Raw genomic sequence first — 13,661 nt, forward strand, 5'->3', positions numbered from 1 at the left:
GGCTCGAGGACGACATGATGGCGCGCGGGGCTCGAGGACGACATGATGGCGCACGGGGCTCGAGAGTGACGTGATGGCGCATGGGGCTCGAGGACGACATGATGGCGCGCGGGGCTCGAGAGCGACGGCGACGCGACTGGTGCGAGGCTCGGCGCGGCGTGGGGCTCGGTGCGATGATGGCGTCGGCGCAGCAGCTGGCGGCAGCGGCGCGGGGCTCGAGACGAGCGGTGACGCGACGGCGACACGCGGCGACGCGATGGTGATGGCGACGGCGCGACAGCGGCGCGGGGATCGGCGCGGCGGGGCGACGGCGACGCAGCAGCGGCGCGATGGGGCGGCGCGCGGCGCGGCAGCACACGGGGCGCGTAGGCGGCAGCGGCGCGGCAGGGCGACGGCAATGGCGACAAAACGGCGCGCGGTGGCGGTGGCAGAGCGAGGCGACGGCGACGCGGTGCGGTGATGGCGACACGACAGCGACGGCGCCGGTGCAGGCGGGGCTCAAGGCTGGCTAGGGCGGCGCAGCAGTGGGGAGAAAGAGAGCTGGGATGGCTAGAAACCAAATCAAACACATAAGGGATAATGAACAGTGCTAGCCAACTATTTCTGATTTTAGAGGGTACTTTGCAATTAGGAAAAATATACTGTTGCCACTAATTTTGTCACAATGTAAAAATACACCACGTCTAAGTTATTTTATCGAAATTTATATTCAAATTAATATTGTCCAAATTTAAGTTTTATTAAAGATTCTATAATTTCCTAATGAGACCGTTATTAACACGTTAGCACATTAGCTCAATTTATTTATATGTTAGTTTATTTTATATGGAGGGGTTTAATATATTAAATTTCAATCCCTAAATGCAATTAGGAACTTGGTGCAATATCGATCTACATATCGAATTAAATACTCCCATAATTCTATTATATATAGAGAGAGCTCAGTTTATTTGAATGATCATCATTCCATGTGTACACATATTATGGCACCCACCTTCATTATTCTAGTATTTTAATATTTGATGAAATAGCTTAATGATAACTTTTCTTTTATTTGATTTTAATATCTTGTGCATAATTATTTGTAGGATTAAATATGTTCTCGTAAATTATATCTATTGCTTAAATTTAGATCTTTTCTTTACTTTCTTTGTGATCATTTACGGTTTGGCAAGCAATAGCAATCATAACAACCAACATGATGCAAAAGTTTTAAAAAGTTTAAAATTTTAGTGATTTTTATTATTGGGAATTTTCAGGATGTTACACGGGTACCAGCTGATACCTATAGGTACTAACCGATAACCCATAGGTACCAAGTACGAGGTATCAAGGTATCGGGAGAGAACGTATGTTGTTGCCTCTTGGCTGGGTGGCGAGCCATCTACTACTAGTGTTTTGTCTCGTCTTCTCCCTTCCATTCCTTTCTCTATCACCATCCTTTTTCTTCTCAATGTGGTGTTGATACAAGGGTCATCATGCTATTGCAGGGACCAACTTTGCCACCTAAGCCACTACTGGTGTCGTGTCCTTTTCCTAGCGCCTCACGCGTGCTCTTCCACCGGCTGTGGCGTGAGCGTGTAGGGCGGCGCTAAGTCATGGACTCATGAGTGGATAAAGCTGAGACGGAGCTGAGATCATCAATATAAAGTATCCTGTTTGGACGGTATACCGTACCTAGCAGCCCTCTATTTTATCACTCTTCCTGAGTCCCATGTGGCTTGTCGCTGTACGTCGCACGCCGTTGTATCACGATTGACACCAGTGCGCTAGCAACACCGGCGCTAGTAGTACCAGCCTACCCGGACCAACTTCTGTTCACGGCAGCAGCAGCAGCAATTCCAGCAGAAAGCAGTAATTAACAAACTCTAGCAGCAGCAGAAAATCTTTAGCGGCAGCAACAGCAGCAAACTCTAGCCGGATCAACAGCAGCAATCAGGAGCAAACTCCACCAGCAACAATAAAACATCTCTAGCAGCAGCAACGGCAGCAAAAATCAGCAGCAGCAGCAATCACCAGAAGCTAACTTGGTGCTCTAAAACTTGTCATCTGAGCGATAGGCCGATAGGGGTCCTGACTTGTTCAAAACATGAAAGTTTCCAACAGTTCCTTCACTACCACAGGGAGCAAAAACAGTTTCTAATGGTTTATTACATACAAAGATCTGGTTCAGTACAGCACAAACATAATACCACTTGGAGATTTACCAGAAGTGAAACGAGTAATTTTAAGAATGGAAACATACAATTACTGTTAATTGACAAGAGAAACAAAAGTTTGGGGATCAAGTGATCAACCACCTTGGCTGTTCAATGATTCTTCCACAGGCGCATCAAAATGTCTTCATCCGGAGAATTCCTGTTCATCAGCAACCGACAAATCTGTCGACAGATCAGCTCCGGCCGAGTCATGGTCATCGTGAGTTCTGACACTCTGTATGGTCGTCCAAAATGGTTGTTGAGTGGTCACCTCGCTGCAATGTCGCCCGTGTGTCCCTGGAGGCCTGGACAACGGCGGTTATGTATAGGCGGCGGTGGGGGCCTCATCAGGCCGGCGGAGGTGCTTGGGGAGAAGCGGATGATTTCTGGCCGGATTTGGGGAAGATGCCACCGGCAGAGGAGCAGGTCGAGGCGGTGGCGAATAATTTGTACACGACGACTTGGCTGGCTTGAGCATTTTTGGCACCGCCGCGGGAATGAGTGAATCGAAGCAGTGGAAAGCTGAAGATTGTGAGGGATTGGGTTCGGGCTTGCACGCCCCTACAAATGGAGAGCGAAATACCTAGAGAAAGGAACTCCAAATTTTTAGCAACTGACAAGAGAATATGTTGGAGCTAAATTTTATCCATTTATCCCGTTGATACTCTAATAAAGTATAAACAATACGTGGGGATAAGGAAGATAGAACAACGTGATTGGACAAAGGAAGTATAAACCCCCATTCTTTACATAAACAAGTGATGCAGCCGTTGCTATTACCACATGAATTACAGTAACTGAGACATAATAATATAACCAGCAAACTAAGTCTCAGCTGGAAGAATCTGGGGCAGCAGTATCAGAGTTGCCATCAGCGACGTGGAAAATAAGCTGCTGTATAAACCCGTCAATGTACCTCTCATGGAGTTCCCTGTCAGCTACAATCTCTTGCATCTTGAGGGTGTTTGTAACAAACACCCTCCTGGTTTCTTCCTCAACCATGACGGCTCGGACTGCAGCAGCGACACCATGGCGTTCGAAGGACCCGTCATTCTCATCCCGTCTCACCTGCAATCCTACCATATTACCCTCCATTGACCGTGCATTCGGCCCTTGGTCCCCGATGATGGGCAACATGATGAGAGGTTTCCCAAACAGGAGCCCCTCGACAAGCGAGTTGCGTCCACAGTGCGTCAAGAATGCACCCACCGCGGCATGTGCCAGTATGGTGGTCTGAGGAACCCACCCCATGGCGACATGTCCATGGCCATGCGTCTGCTCTAGAAAGCCGAGAGGAAACACATCCGAGTCATCAACGCCACAGGGCTTTCTCAGCGCCCAGAGAAAACGTGTCCCGGCGAGCTCCAGCCCAAGAGCCAGCTCGTGCACCAGCTCCACGCGCAGCGGCACCTCGCTCCCCAGCGCGACGTACACCACTGAATCTGGCGGCTGCGCGTCCAGCCACTGCATGGTGGCGTCGTCGACCATCTCGGCGGCGCGGCGCCGTCCTCCGTCGGGCGACGGCAGCTGAAGGCCGAGGGGGACAAGCGGCTTTTTCATGAACGTCACCACCTGCCGGAAGGGCTCGGGTTCCCACTCAGGGCAGCTCCGCATGGCCATGATCGTGCACCTATCCATCGCTAAGGTGCAGCGCTCCCCGACGGACATACCCGATGCGCCATTGACAGTGAAAATTCTTTCATTCTGCTTCTGCTCGTAACATGGCAAACACACCCGTTGTCCTTGGGATTGGGAGATGCTAGAGGCTACCATGGAGGCGCTGGGGAGAAGTACCGCGCATGGAATCTTGTGCTGCAGGGCGACGAGGGGTGCCCAATGGTGGAAGGTGTCGGCGATGATCCAATCAGGCCTCTTGTTGCCGGCGTCCTCGGCGCATGCGGCGCCCAAGAACTCGGCAAACGGCGCCCCCAGGGCGTCGAAGGCCTTCCACAGGAGCTCGAACTCGTCGGAGGGAACGTCGTTGGTGCACTCGGCACCAACCGAGAGACCATCGATGTGCGGGAGCGGCAGCGCCACGAGGTCGACACGCGGTGCCGCGGCGGGGCTCACCGGCGGGAGGCGCGCGATGTTGCGTGGCGTAGAGACGAAAGACACGCGGTGGCCACGCGATGGCACGCGCTCTGCGAGCTCTAGGTAAGGAAGCAGGTGGCCAAACGCGAGCCATGGGAAGATCACTGTTATGAAAATAGATGCACAACGGAGACACAAATTTTACGTGGAAAACCCTTGCGGGAAAAAACCACGGGCGCCGACCGGCAATGATCACTGTAGAAGAATTGGATACAAACACAGGGGATACATTGGACTGTCGCGCCCTCCTCGTGCGGCTTACAAGGGATATATATAGGAGAAATCTAGGAGTCCTAATTGGAAACTAATCCTATAAAGTAGAGTCCTATTGGGCCCAAAATTCGGATCACATATTTAACAATCCCCACCTTGATATGAATTTCCCTTGTAGCATAATAAATCTTCAATCTCCAAAGAACCTCGTGATGATAAAATCAATGTGCGCCAAACAGTCACTTGGACTATAATCCATAACACCCTTGATCCAGAAGAGGTAGACCATACTTTAAACTCGCCATTGGGAACAAATCCTGAATATGCTAGTATTAACTTGTCTGAACCTAGTAGAGACGCGAAACTGGTGCACAAACTTCAAACTCGCCATGGGAATAAAATCCTGAATCTGCTGGCATGAATTTCTGGAATCCAAACAGAAACGCGAAAAATTCTTGTGCACAAAACGAAGTACTTAGATCCCCTGATAACCTCCTGGTATGTTGGGTAAAATGGTAACAAAATTCGCCGGACAATTTGATCACCTTTTATCTATACAGGAGCGAGGCTCCCTCTCAACGACTTGAATGTACTTTTTTTTTTAATCTCAGGTGCACGACTTATCCTCTTTGAAACATGCGCCAACTTGCATCTTCACTTGCCATAACGAGATTGCATCTCAATCCAGGAGCGGTAGATCAAACTTCAAACTCGCCTTGGGAATAAAATCCTGAATCTGCTAGTACAATTTGTCAAACCCTAGCAGAAACGTGAAACACTCTAGGTGCATAAAACGAAGTATTTGATCTCTGGATAAAACCTCCTGGTAGACTTGATTGTGTGCGCATAGCAAGATCTGAAAATCTCCTGGTATGAATGACGTGTGCGTGAAGCAAATACTAAACGTGAAATTGAATTCACTTGAACAGGACGATGGCTGGCTGCCAGACTTGCGCGGGCGCGCGTGTGCTGCTGCTTCTCGCTGCCGCCGCTTTGTTGCGTCTTCTCGGCGGATTGATGGTGCTGCCAAACCTTTTCCTTGGGGACGTGCGCGGCACAACGATGCAGATTAACGCCGCACAGATGGACTCCGCCTCGGACGCTATCTCGCCGACAGGTTGATCCGGCAGAAGGATGAACGCGACTGCAGCCGGGTAGTAGATCGATCTCCTGATCGGATGAACACAGCAGCGTCGCTGATAAGATCAAAAATCGATCGGGAAAATACGCCGGTCACCAGGAACTAGTAGATCAATCTCCAATGCTCTGATACCACTTGTTATAAAAATAGATGCACAACGGAGACACAAATTTTACGTGAAAAACCCTTGCGGGAAAAAACCACGGACACCGACCGGCAATGATCACTGTAGAGGAATTGGATACAAACACAGGGGATACATTGGGCTGTTGCACCCTCCTCGTGCGGCTTACAAGGGATATATAAGAGAAATCTAGGAGTCCTAATGAGAAACTAATCCTATAAAGTAGAGTCCTATTAGATAACTAATCCGAATATACTGTGGGTCTAAAATTCGGATCACATATTTAACAATCACAAGGTGCAGCTTTGACGAGGATTCGCCTCCAAAGTTCATGGGAAAGGGTTCACTACCGTGACAGATACAGAGGAGCTGGACTTGACAGTTTTCTGAATAAGTTGGGAGAGATTATAATGATCGATGTAGCCAGAGTTCACGCATGTTTATATAGAAGAAGCCATCTAATCGTATGTCAGGCTTCCTTTGTTAACCATGAAGTAGCCAGAGATGTATAAGTACCACCAACCTTAATTTCTCATTAATTGTCTCTTGAATACACAATAAGGCTATTCCCAACCCAAGACACTAAACATACAAAACATTAAACATAGTTTTCATAAACTCTACATCATCAAAAAAAAAATTACTAGTAGTAGACACTACTTTTTCAATGTAAACACCACTGTTTCATACTTACTTAAATTTAATGCTACTTATCTCACATGATGTTTTGAATGTTGCGTAGAAACCATGTCTCATGCAAGACATAGTTTTCTTCTCTTTTCTTATTTATTCACTTGCCACATCATTTTTTATTATAGATGACAGCTTATTTAATGCTATAGATATCATCGTAGTCATTGGGTTGGAAATAACATAATGGTAGGTAAGAGAAAATCAGTGAGTGAGATTGATGAATGGATAATTGGTCCATGGCCAGGTCATGATTTAGCTAGTTGTTGTTTCTATGGCGCCAGTCGGTCTTAATTATTGTTCTTAATTATCAAGCGGAACCCCTGGTTCTTAATCGTTCACTCTACCGTAACATGAAGACCTGTTTCACCAATCCCTTCTTCCTATATAATTGGTACCCACTAAAAATCATTCATTGCTATAAAGCTGCAAAACTGTGAGGCCACGTCACCTGAATTACTGAGCCGTTCGATCTATTCGTTTTATACGATCTCATCCGTTTGATACCTCCGATGTCAGCTCAGTTGGGAGCCATAGGAACCCAAGTGTTCTACTGAAGAAGCACGGCCCATTTTCTGTACCAAAAACCCACCCATCGTGTGCTTCCTCTCCATCTCCTAAAAGCTCCAACCTTTGAGCTTCTTGACCGTTAATCTCCTTCCTTTTTAAACTCCCTTTAACTCCCCCATGGTCCCACTGATCGTTTATAGAGCTTCTCAATCTAGACTTTGTTTCTCTAACCGTTCCTATTCCTGTTCATCTGAATAAAATGTTATTCTTTATACAATTTTGGTGCCTATCTTCTCCACTTACTGATTCTTTTTCAGATTTGCCTGTGTTTTTACAGCAGCACTGCTACTCATGGCTCGAGGGGCATCCAATTTGTATATATCAATATCAGGAGGCTCAGTGCTACTGCTTCATATAGTTCTGAAATTTTCATTTTGTTTTTCGTCTCTTTGACTAGATACGGATTCTATACAGATTGATTTTTATCACTAATTCTCGGCAGGTGTAGGATCCAGGAGCACATCGATGCACATGCCCAAAATCAGCAGGTATGAAAAAATTGAAACTATATATATTTACTAGTAAGCATGCACGTGAAATCCACGTGACTAAATATTTAATAAATTATCATAACTCAAAGATTGACAACAATTGCATGTACAGGTGGTTCAGAAGCAACCAATATCCCCTTTACTGACCAATACAGATCCTCAAATTTGACAAGCAAAATATGTTTGTTCAAGATCATATTATGAAATTCACATAGCATATGCCAAATTAAATCAGGAGATAATATAGCAAATCTTGAGACTTTGGATTATGATTTCAGATACATCGCACGACAATCTCAAAAATTTATGTAGCAAATGATCACACAATAATCTCATGTTCCAATAAATTGCAAAGGCTATGCTCCAGATTTCTTTTTTTGAGTGCAGCTGTTCTCAGGTGAACATTTTTTTCCTGTTCCATGTCGTTATAACGGTTGATATATAGCAAAAGAAGAAATCCAGGCTTTATTAGCTGAAAAAAAAACTCCGATAATATAGTGGCAGAGTGTTGCATTAATAATATATCAAGGTTTAATTTACTGAACATGAAGTACATAGCCAGAAAGAAAGAAAGAAATTCATTAAGACATTAAGTTACATCTATCAGAACATAAAGGCTAAGTGAAGACCTCCCATGTAAACATGACTGAATTTGAAGTGAACCGACTTAATTTCTTCACATAAACAGAGTAATAAACAGATGGATATGTATGATCTATATGTTCAAATAACATAAATTAAGAAGGAACCTTCTGTACATTAACCATTAAACTAAGCACCCATACGTGTAAAGATCATAGAACCAACATGGAACATTATTAACAATTGTAAAAATTACTGTCAGGTTCTGGAATATTATTAACAATTGTTGATGGTAGCTAAAAGGAAACAACAAAGATTTTCTCAATAATATGCAGCATTTCATGAGGCCAGAATAATTTGAAAAAAAGCAGGTGGTCCAATACCATGTCATCCCAGTACCATGGAAAATTGGAAAATAATTAGGTGCTGAAACACAGCCAAGGCAAGACGCTTGCTTGGTTCAAAAAATTATACTACAAACACTAACGTGCAGAATGACAAGATTATGCCATCGGCAGTTTGGTAATAAGCTCATAAACATCCCACTACTTGAACTCACATTCTGTTCATATCAATTTGAAACATCTTTGGGGATACAATAACTGACGGCTCTGCACTTCAAAGTTCTGGAAGAAAACTTGATCCAAGACAGAAGGCATGGAGATATGTCAGTGCTAACCTGTTGGGAAGATCTGTGTAGGGTAGAGACCTGAAAGATTGAAAAAGACCTGAAGAAAGTGAATTGAAGTGGCCTGTATACAATTTGCTGGTGTTTTGTGCATGGATAAGGCTTACCAGGCTGTGCGAAGGTAGACGATGGTGCAGGTCCAATGGAAGGCATGAGCGCGGGTCAGTCGGCGGCAGGAGCGTGGTTGCCGGCCAAGGGAAAGGCAAGGGGTCAGTCGGCGGTGGCGTTCAGGCAGGGCAATGGCGAGGGGAGGCGACGCCGTGACGACGGCGGGAGCGCGCGCGGTTGCCGGCGGAGAGACATGCGCGGTTGCCGGCGCAGAGAAGGCGAGTGGTCAGTCGATGGCAGCGGTGTTCAGGCGAAGCGATCGTGAGGGGAGGCCACATCGGCGGGCGATCGCGATGGCGAGACGAAGGTTGGTGGGCAGCTGAGTGCAGGCGGAGCGCGCGCGTTTACCGGTCGAGGTCGAGAGAAGGCGGAGGCGCGGAGAGCAGGCGTGTTACCGATCGAGGTGAGGCGGAGGTAGAGCGTGTGCGCTAGGGGTGGGACCGAAGGAGGATTGCATGTTTCCTTCGGAGAATCCAAGACTTAATCATGTGCATTAATTCGAGTGGATCTGACGGATAGGGAAGATCTGTGGGGGGTAGATCAAGTTGCTCCATTGTAGTATAGATGAATTGGTTTGGTTCCATTCTCTCTTCATTTTCCAAGGTTTCTGTACCACGCATATTGTGGAACAATTACTCTTCGCAGAACGTTGCTTGGCTGTACAATTGGGATCAACACTCATGTACCTCATCATCAGTCACCAACACTAATTAATTTGGACATCAAGGCATCTTGATGCTTATGTTTGTTGGGATGCATGCTGCTTTGCTTGGTTCTACGGTTCTACCAGGCCTATAATCAGCAGGCTGCCCCTGGACTTATAAAACCACATGCATCTGCGTTAATCAGAAGTATGTCTGCTTTTCTTTTCAACTAAACAAATTAAAGTGAACAAGTTACATCAAAAAATCCCGCAGCAACGTGCGGAGTATCATCTAGTAACCTATATGACGCGCCCACCTATAGCCAGCTACATCTGGTTCTTAATTGGTCTTCATGAATGGTTCTTACTATTTGTCTATAGTAACACACGTTGCGGATAAAAAGATAAATAATATCAACCCAATGAAAGTTTACTTCGGAACCATATTATAAATTACGGAAATGCTAAATGATGGAATCCCGTTCCCAGCGCCCGTGACAGCATCGTCTTGCTCCTCATCCTAAAGCACTAAGTGCAGAAGTAGAGAGCAGCGCAACAGCGGCATGCGGCAGCGAAGGAAGAAGATCTAGAGAGAGAGCTAGGGAGAGAGAGAGAGAGAGAGAGAGAGAGAGAGAGAGAGCGGAACTCGTCGGAGAAGGCCCCCGCTGCCTCGCCTCTCCTCACCTCGCCGTTTAGTTGGGGAGCACATCATCGGAGAAGGTGAAGGGCTCTCTCCTGCGTATGGCATTGATGACAGAGGACGCGGCCACCATTGACGAGCACTGACGTGGCATGGACAGTGGAGGATGCGGCTACCAGAGACGAGCTCGGGCGTGGGACGTGGACGGTGGGACCATGGGCGACGATGCTTTGGTGCCCGGCTCCTCATACCTCGCAAAGTATCATCAAATACATGGTTGGAATCGCCTGATACCTGATAAGTATCACCTGATACATGATATGAATCGTCTGATATCTTATAGGTATCACCTAATACATCGTAAGTATCGTCTGATACCTGGTAGGTATCAGGATATGATACCTCAGAGGTATCAAGACCTGATACCTAACCCGTATCATCCTGTTCCAATGGAATTCCGTTATATAGCAGCCCCCGAAAATTATACTTCATTAGCAAAGGTTCATTAGCAAAGGTACTTATGTGTTGCAATAGGATTTAGTAGGAGAGGTTTTCAGTTTCTTCATGTGTATTTCAATTTGTTTTCATCTTGTTTTCTCATTTTCTATGTATGTTCGATTACCATTTTTTTGGAACATTGAATTTTTAATTTGAGGAGTAGATGTTGGTATATTTCTTAACGTCACAGATAAATTCCGCAAGCGCACGGAGAATACCAATGTAGCACTTCACCCGGGAGTATTCCAAGGTATCGATTTCTTCAGGGAACGTGTGTGCTCAGCTCCTCTTCAAGTTCATCCAAGAACACGAAGTGATTGTAGGCAAATGGTAGAGAGGATTTCCTAGTGAGAAGTAGCGTCTGCGAAAAGCTTTGTTTAATCCTAAAGCGGTACTTCAGGTACAGGCTAGTTCGCTGCTACCAGATGTCGCTCTACTCCACTACTATGAAAATTAACTATAGCCACATAAATATTGCAACGACATAAATATTACACTCCACCACAATTTTATTTTTTGTGGTATTTAATAATAGTACTATCGAATTGTTGTGATATTTTGGAATTTCGTTGCAATAACTAATGGGGTATTACAACGATAAAATCTATTGTTGCAATACAAAAGTACTAATGCCACGATTTTGATCTCCGTGGTAGCAATTAAAATCTGTTGCCACAATATAGTAGTGTGGTAATTATTTAAATTTTTCATTGTATTATACACTAGGTACGGCAACAAATAATAACTGTTGCAGTATGCTTACACTATTGCCAAAAAATACACCTTAGGCTCACCTCACATCCAGCCACGAAGGCCCACAAACCAAGCCCAGCACTCCATGAACAGATATATCGGTTCCTATCCAAGGAACCAGTCAATAATCAATCCCCCATTCCTCACAACCCTAACCGGCGCGTGACGGGTTGATCCCCATCTTACCATCTCCTCCACCTCCCCTAATCTGCAATCCCCATTGGCGGATGGAGGCTCCTGCGGTGCTGCTTGCTGGTGGTGGCGCGCCGCGTGTGGGAGGACAGGCTGAGGTGGGGAGGGGCGCACGGCCGCCAGGCTCCTAGCCTCCCGAGCGCAGAGCAGCAGTTGTGGCATCCACTTCATCCGGCGGCGCATCAGCCGCCAGGGCCCGGGGGCACATGCGGCATGCGAGCAGCCGCGCACGCGCCGGCGCTCAGCGCAGAGGCAGGGGTAGGGCAGGACAGAGGGCACGGCAGGCATGCAGCACCAAGCAGCAACAACAAGCAACCCAACTAGCCAAGCACCTATCACTCCATCAGTAGATTCTACGTATGTGAACTAATAGCTCTACTATATCTTATCAACATCAAATATAGTATACTAATCAATCTTTACTATTTGTTCCTATATGTGATGTATCGTTGAAAGCATGAATATTGAGAAGTTGAGGTATTTTGTAATACCTACACTTCTATCTACACTTGTTTGCAAATGGATGATGAATCGTGAACTTGTGATTATTAGTGTTTTTTGCCATGTTTAATGTAAACTTGTTGATATAATGTTGCATCGTATATTATCGTGCATTAAGATTGTTTTTTTCCTTTATTCTTGGTTCAGTGGTTCTATATTAATGTTTCGATGCCCGTGTGTTAATCATAGGTGGAAAAGGCCTGTCCGCCCCGGGTGGGACCAACATTGTGCATGCGGTGTGGTTCTTGTGCTGCAGTCCCATTAGAAATGCCACCACTAGCACTGATCAAGCTGAGTGCACCACCTTTCGCTGATGCAGGTGTTCATCCTCTCTTTCTTTTTTTTTTTCAATTCATGATTTTGCATTACAATGAAACAATGCAAACGAATTTCTTGGTTGTTTGAGTAATTAAGATCAGACTTCAAAGGTTATTTCTAAAGACTGTTGCTCTTGATTGATTTGCAGGAACACATCTGGGAGTAGTAAGTCTAATTATAGGAGAAACATGTCCTAGAAAAAAAATACTTTCATGGAGTTATGATGAATGATATAGCAGATTATGTTGTTTTATGTACAATGGTTATGTTGGTTGTTAATAAATAATTTGACATTTTCCTTCATATAACTTATGCAATGTAATTTGACTATGTTTTACTCTCCAGGATGGATGATTTAAGTGAGGTAATCAAATTATGGACTGCTTGACTAAATTAAGTCCTGAAGAAGTGATCCTTATAAGGCAAACAGTATTCATGAAGATGATAAGATTATCAACTTAAGAGCAATTGATGTATCCACTGAGTTTTTTTTTCCATGAGAACATGTAGTTTTGGGATTTTCGTTCAATGTATGCTTCTTACAAAATTTCCGTTCAATGTATGCTTCTTACAAAATTTTGGGGACAATGTTTCAATGGATATTCTTGTTCATGCTCATGAAATACAATAATTAATTAATTTCTAGTTGTATAACAGATAATGTATGTGATAATGATCTACAATCTAATAATAGAACTATATTTTTTTATGTTGGAAAATGAATATTGCCACCATATATTTCGTGGCAATATGAGAAAAAGATAACACCACACATTAATATCGTGGCAATAAACATTATTGCCACAATATTACTTATTGCAACGATTATTTTGTGGCAATATACATTTTTGTTACCACAAAATTAAAATTGTAGCAATAATCTAATACCACGAGGATTATTACCACAGCTAGGAACAATTTTGAAACCGTGGCAATATATAGTTGTTACCACGATATTTGCAATAATGCAATGATTTTTTATCGTGGCGATAGGTCCATTTCCTAGTAGAATCCGTAGCCGGACAGAGAGGACTTAAGTGCTTCTGAGGGCTATCACCATCTCTACAACCACCACTAACGTATTGTGGGATACGTAGCAATCGTTGATAATTAACTACATAGACACCACGTCTGCGCAATTAATTACTACTCTAATGTTGGCCAAACACTAAAGTAATCACTATATGTAAGTAATAGTGAACAATGATCCATGATATAAT

The 13,661-nt window shown here is 44.8% G+C and overlaps 1 protein-coding gene across 1 annotated transcript; it reads right to left on the reverse strand.

Moving 5' to 3' along the window:
* Positions 1–2,839: 2,839 nt before the first annotated feature.
* Positions 2,840–11,910, reverse strand: LOC127770236 (UDP-glycosyltransferase 91C1-like). The gene is made up of 3 exons (XM_052295902.1): positions 11,617–11,910; positions 11,501–11,535; positions 2,840–4,428 (listed from the first exon to the last, which is right to left on the reverse strand). Exons 1-3 carry the CDS (start codon positions 11,908–11,910, stop codon positions 3,030–3,032), a joined length of 1,728 nt encoding a protein of 575 aa, XP_052151862.1. The 3' UTR covers positions 2,840–3,029.
* Between the last annotated feature and the right edge of the window lie 1,751 nt (positions 11,911–13,661).

This window comes from Oryza glaberrima, chromosome 4, assembly GCF_000147395.1.
Source record: "Oryza glaberrima chromosome 4, OglaRS2, whole genome shotgun sequence".
NCBI lineage: Eukaryota > Viridiplantae > Streptophyta > Magnoliopsida > Poales > Poaceae > Oryza > Oryza glaberrima.

Bases quoted from the DNA above. Each gene is read 5' to 3' on its own strand.
- LOC127770236 (XM_052295902.1), bottom strand. From the start codon at position 11,910: ATGCCTGCCGTGCCCTCTGTCCTGCCCTACCCCTGCCTCTGCGCTGAG. The intron at 11,536-11,616 runs GTAAGATGGGGA...TTCCTTGGATAG, and splicing joins TAGGGGAGGTGGAGGAGATG to GAACCGATATATCTGTTCAT. The intron at 4,429-11,500 runs GTTTGTGGGCCT...TTCCACGTAAAA, and splicing joins TTCATGGAGTGCTGGGCTTG to TTTGTGTCTCCGTTGTGCAT.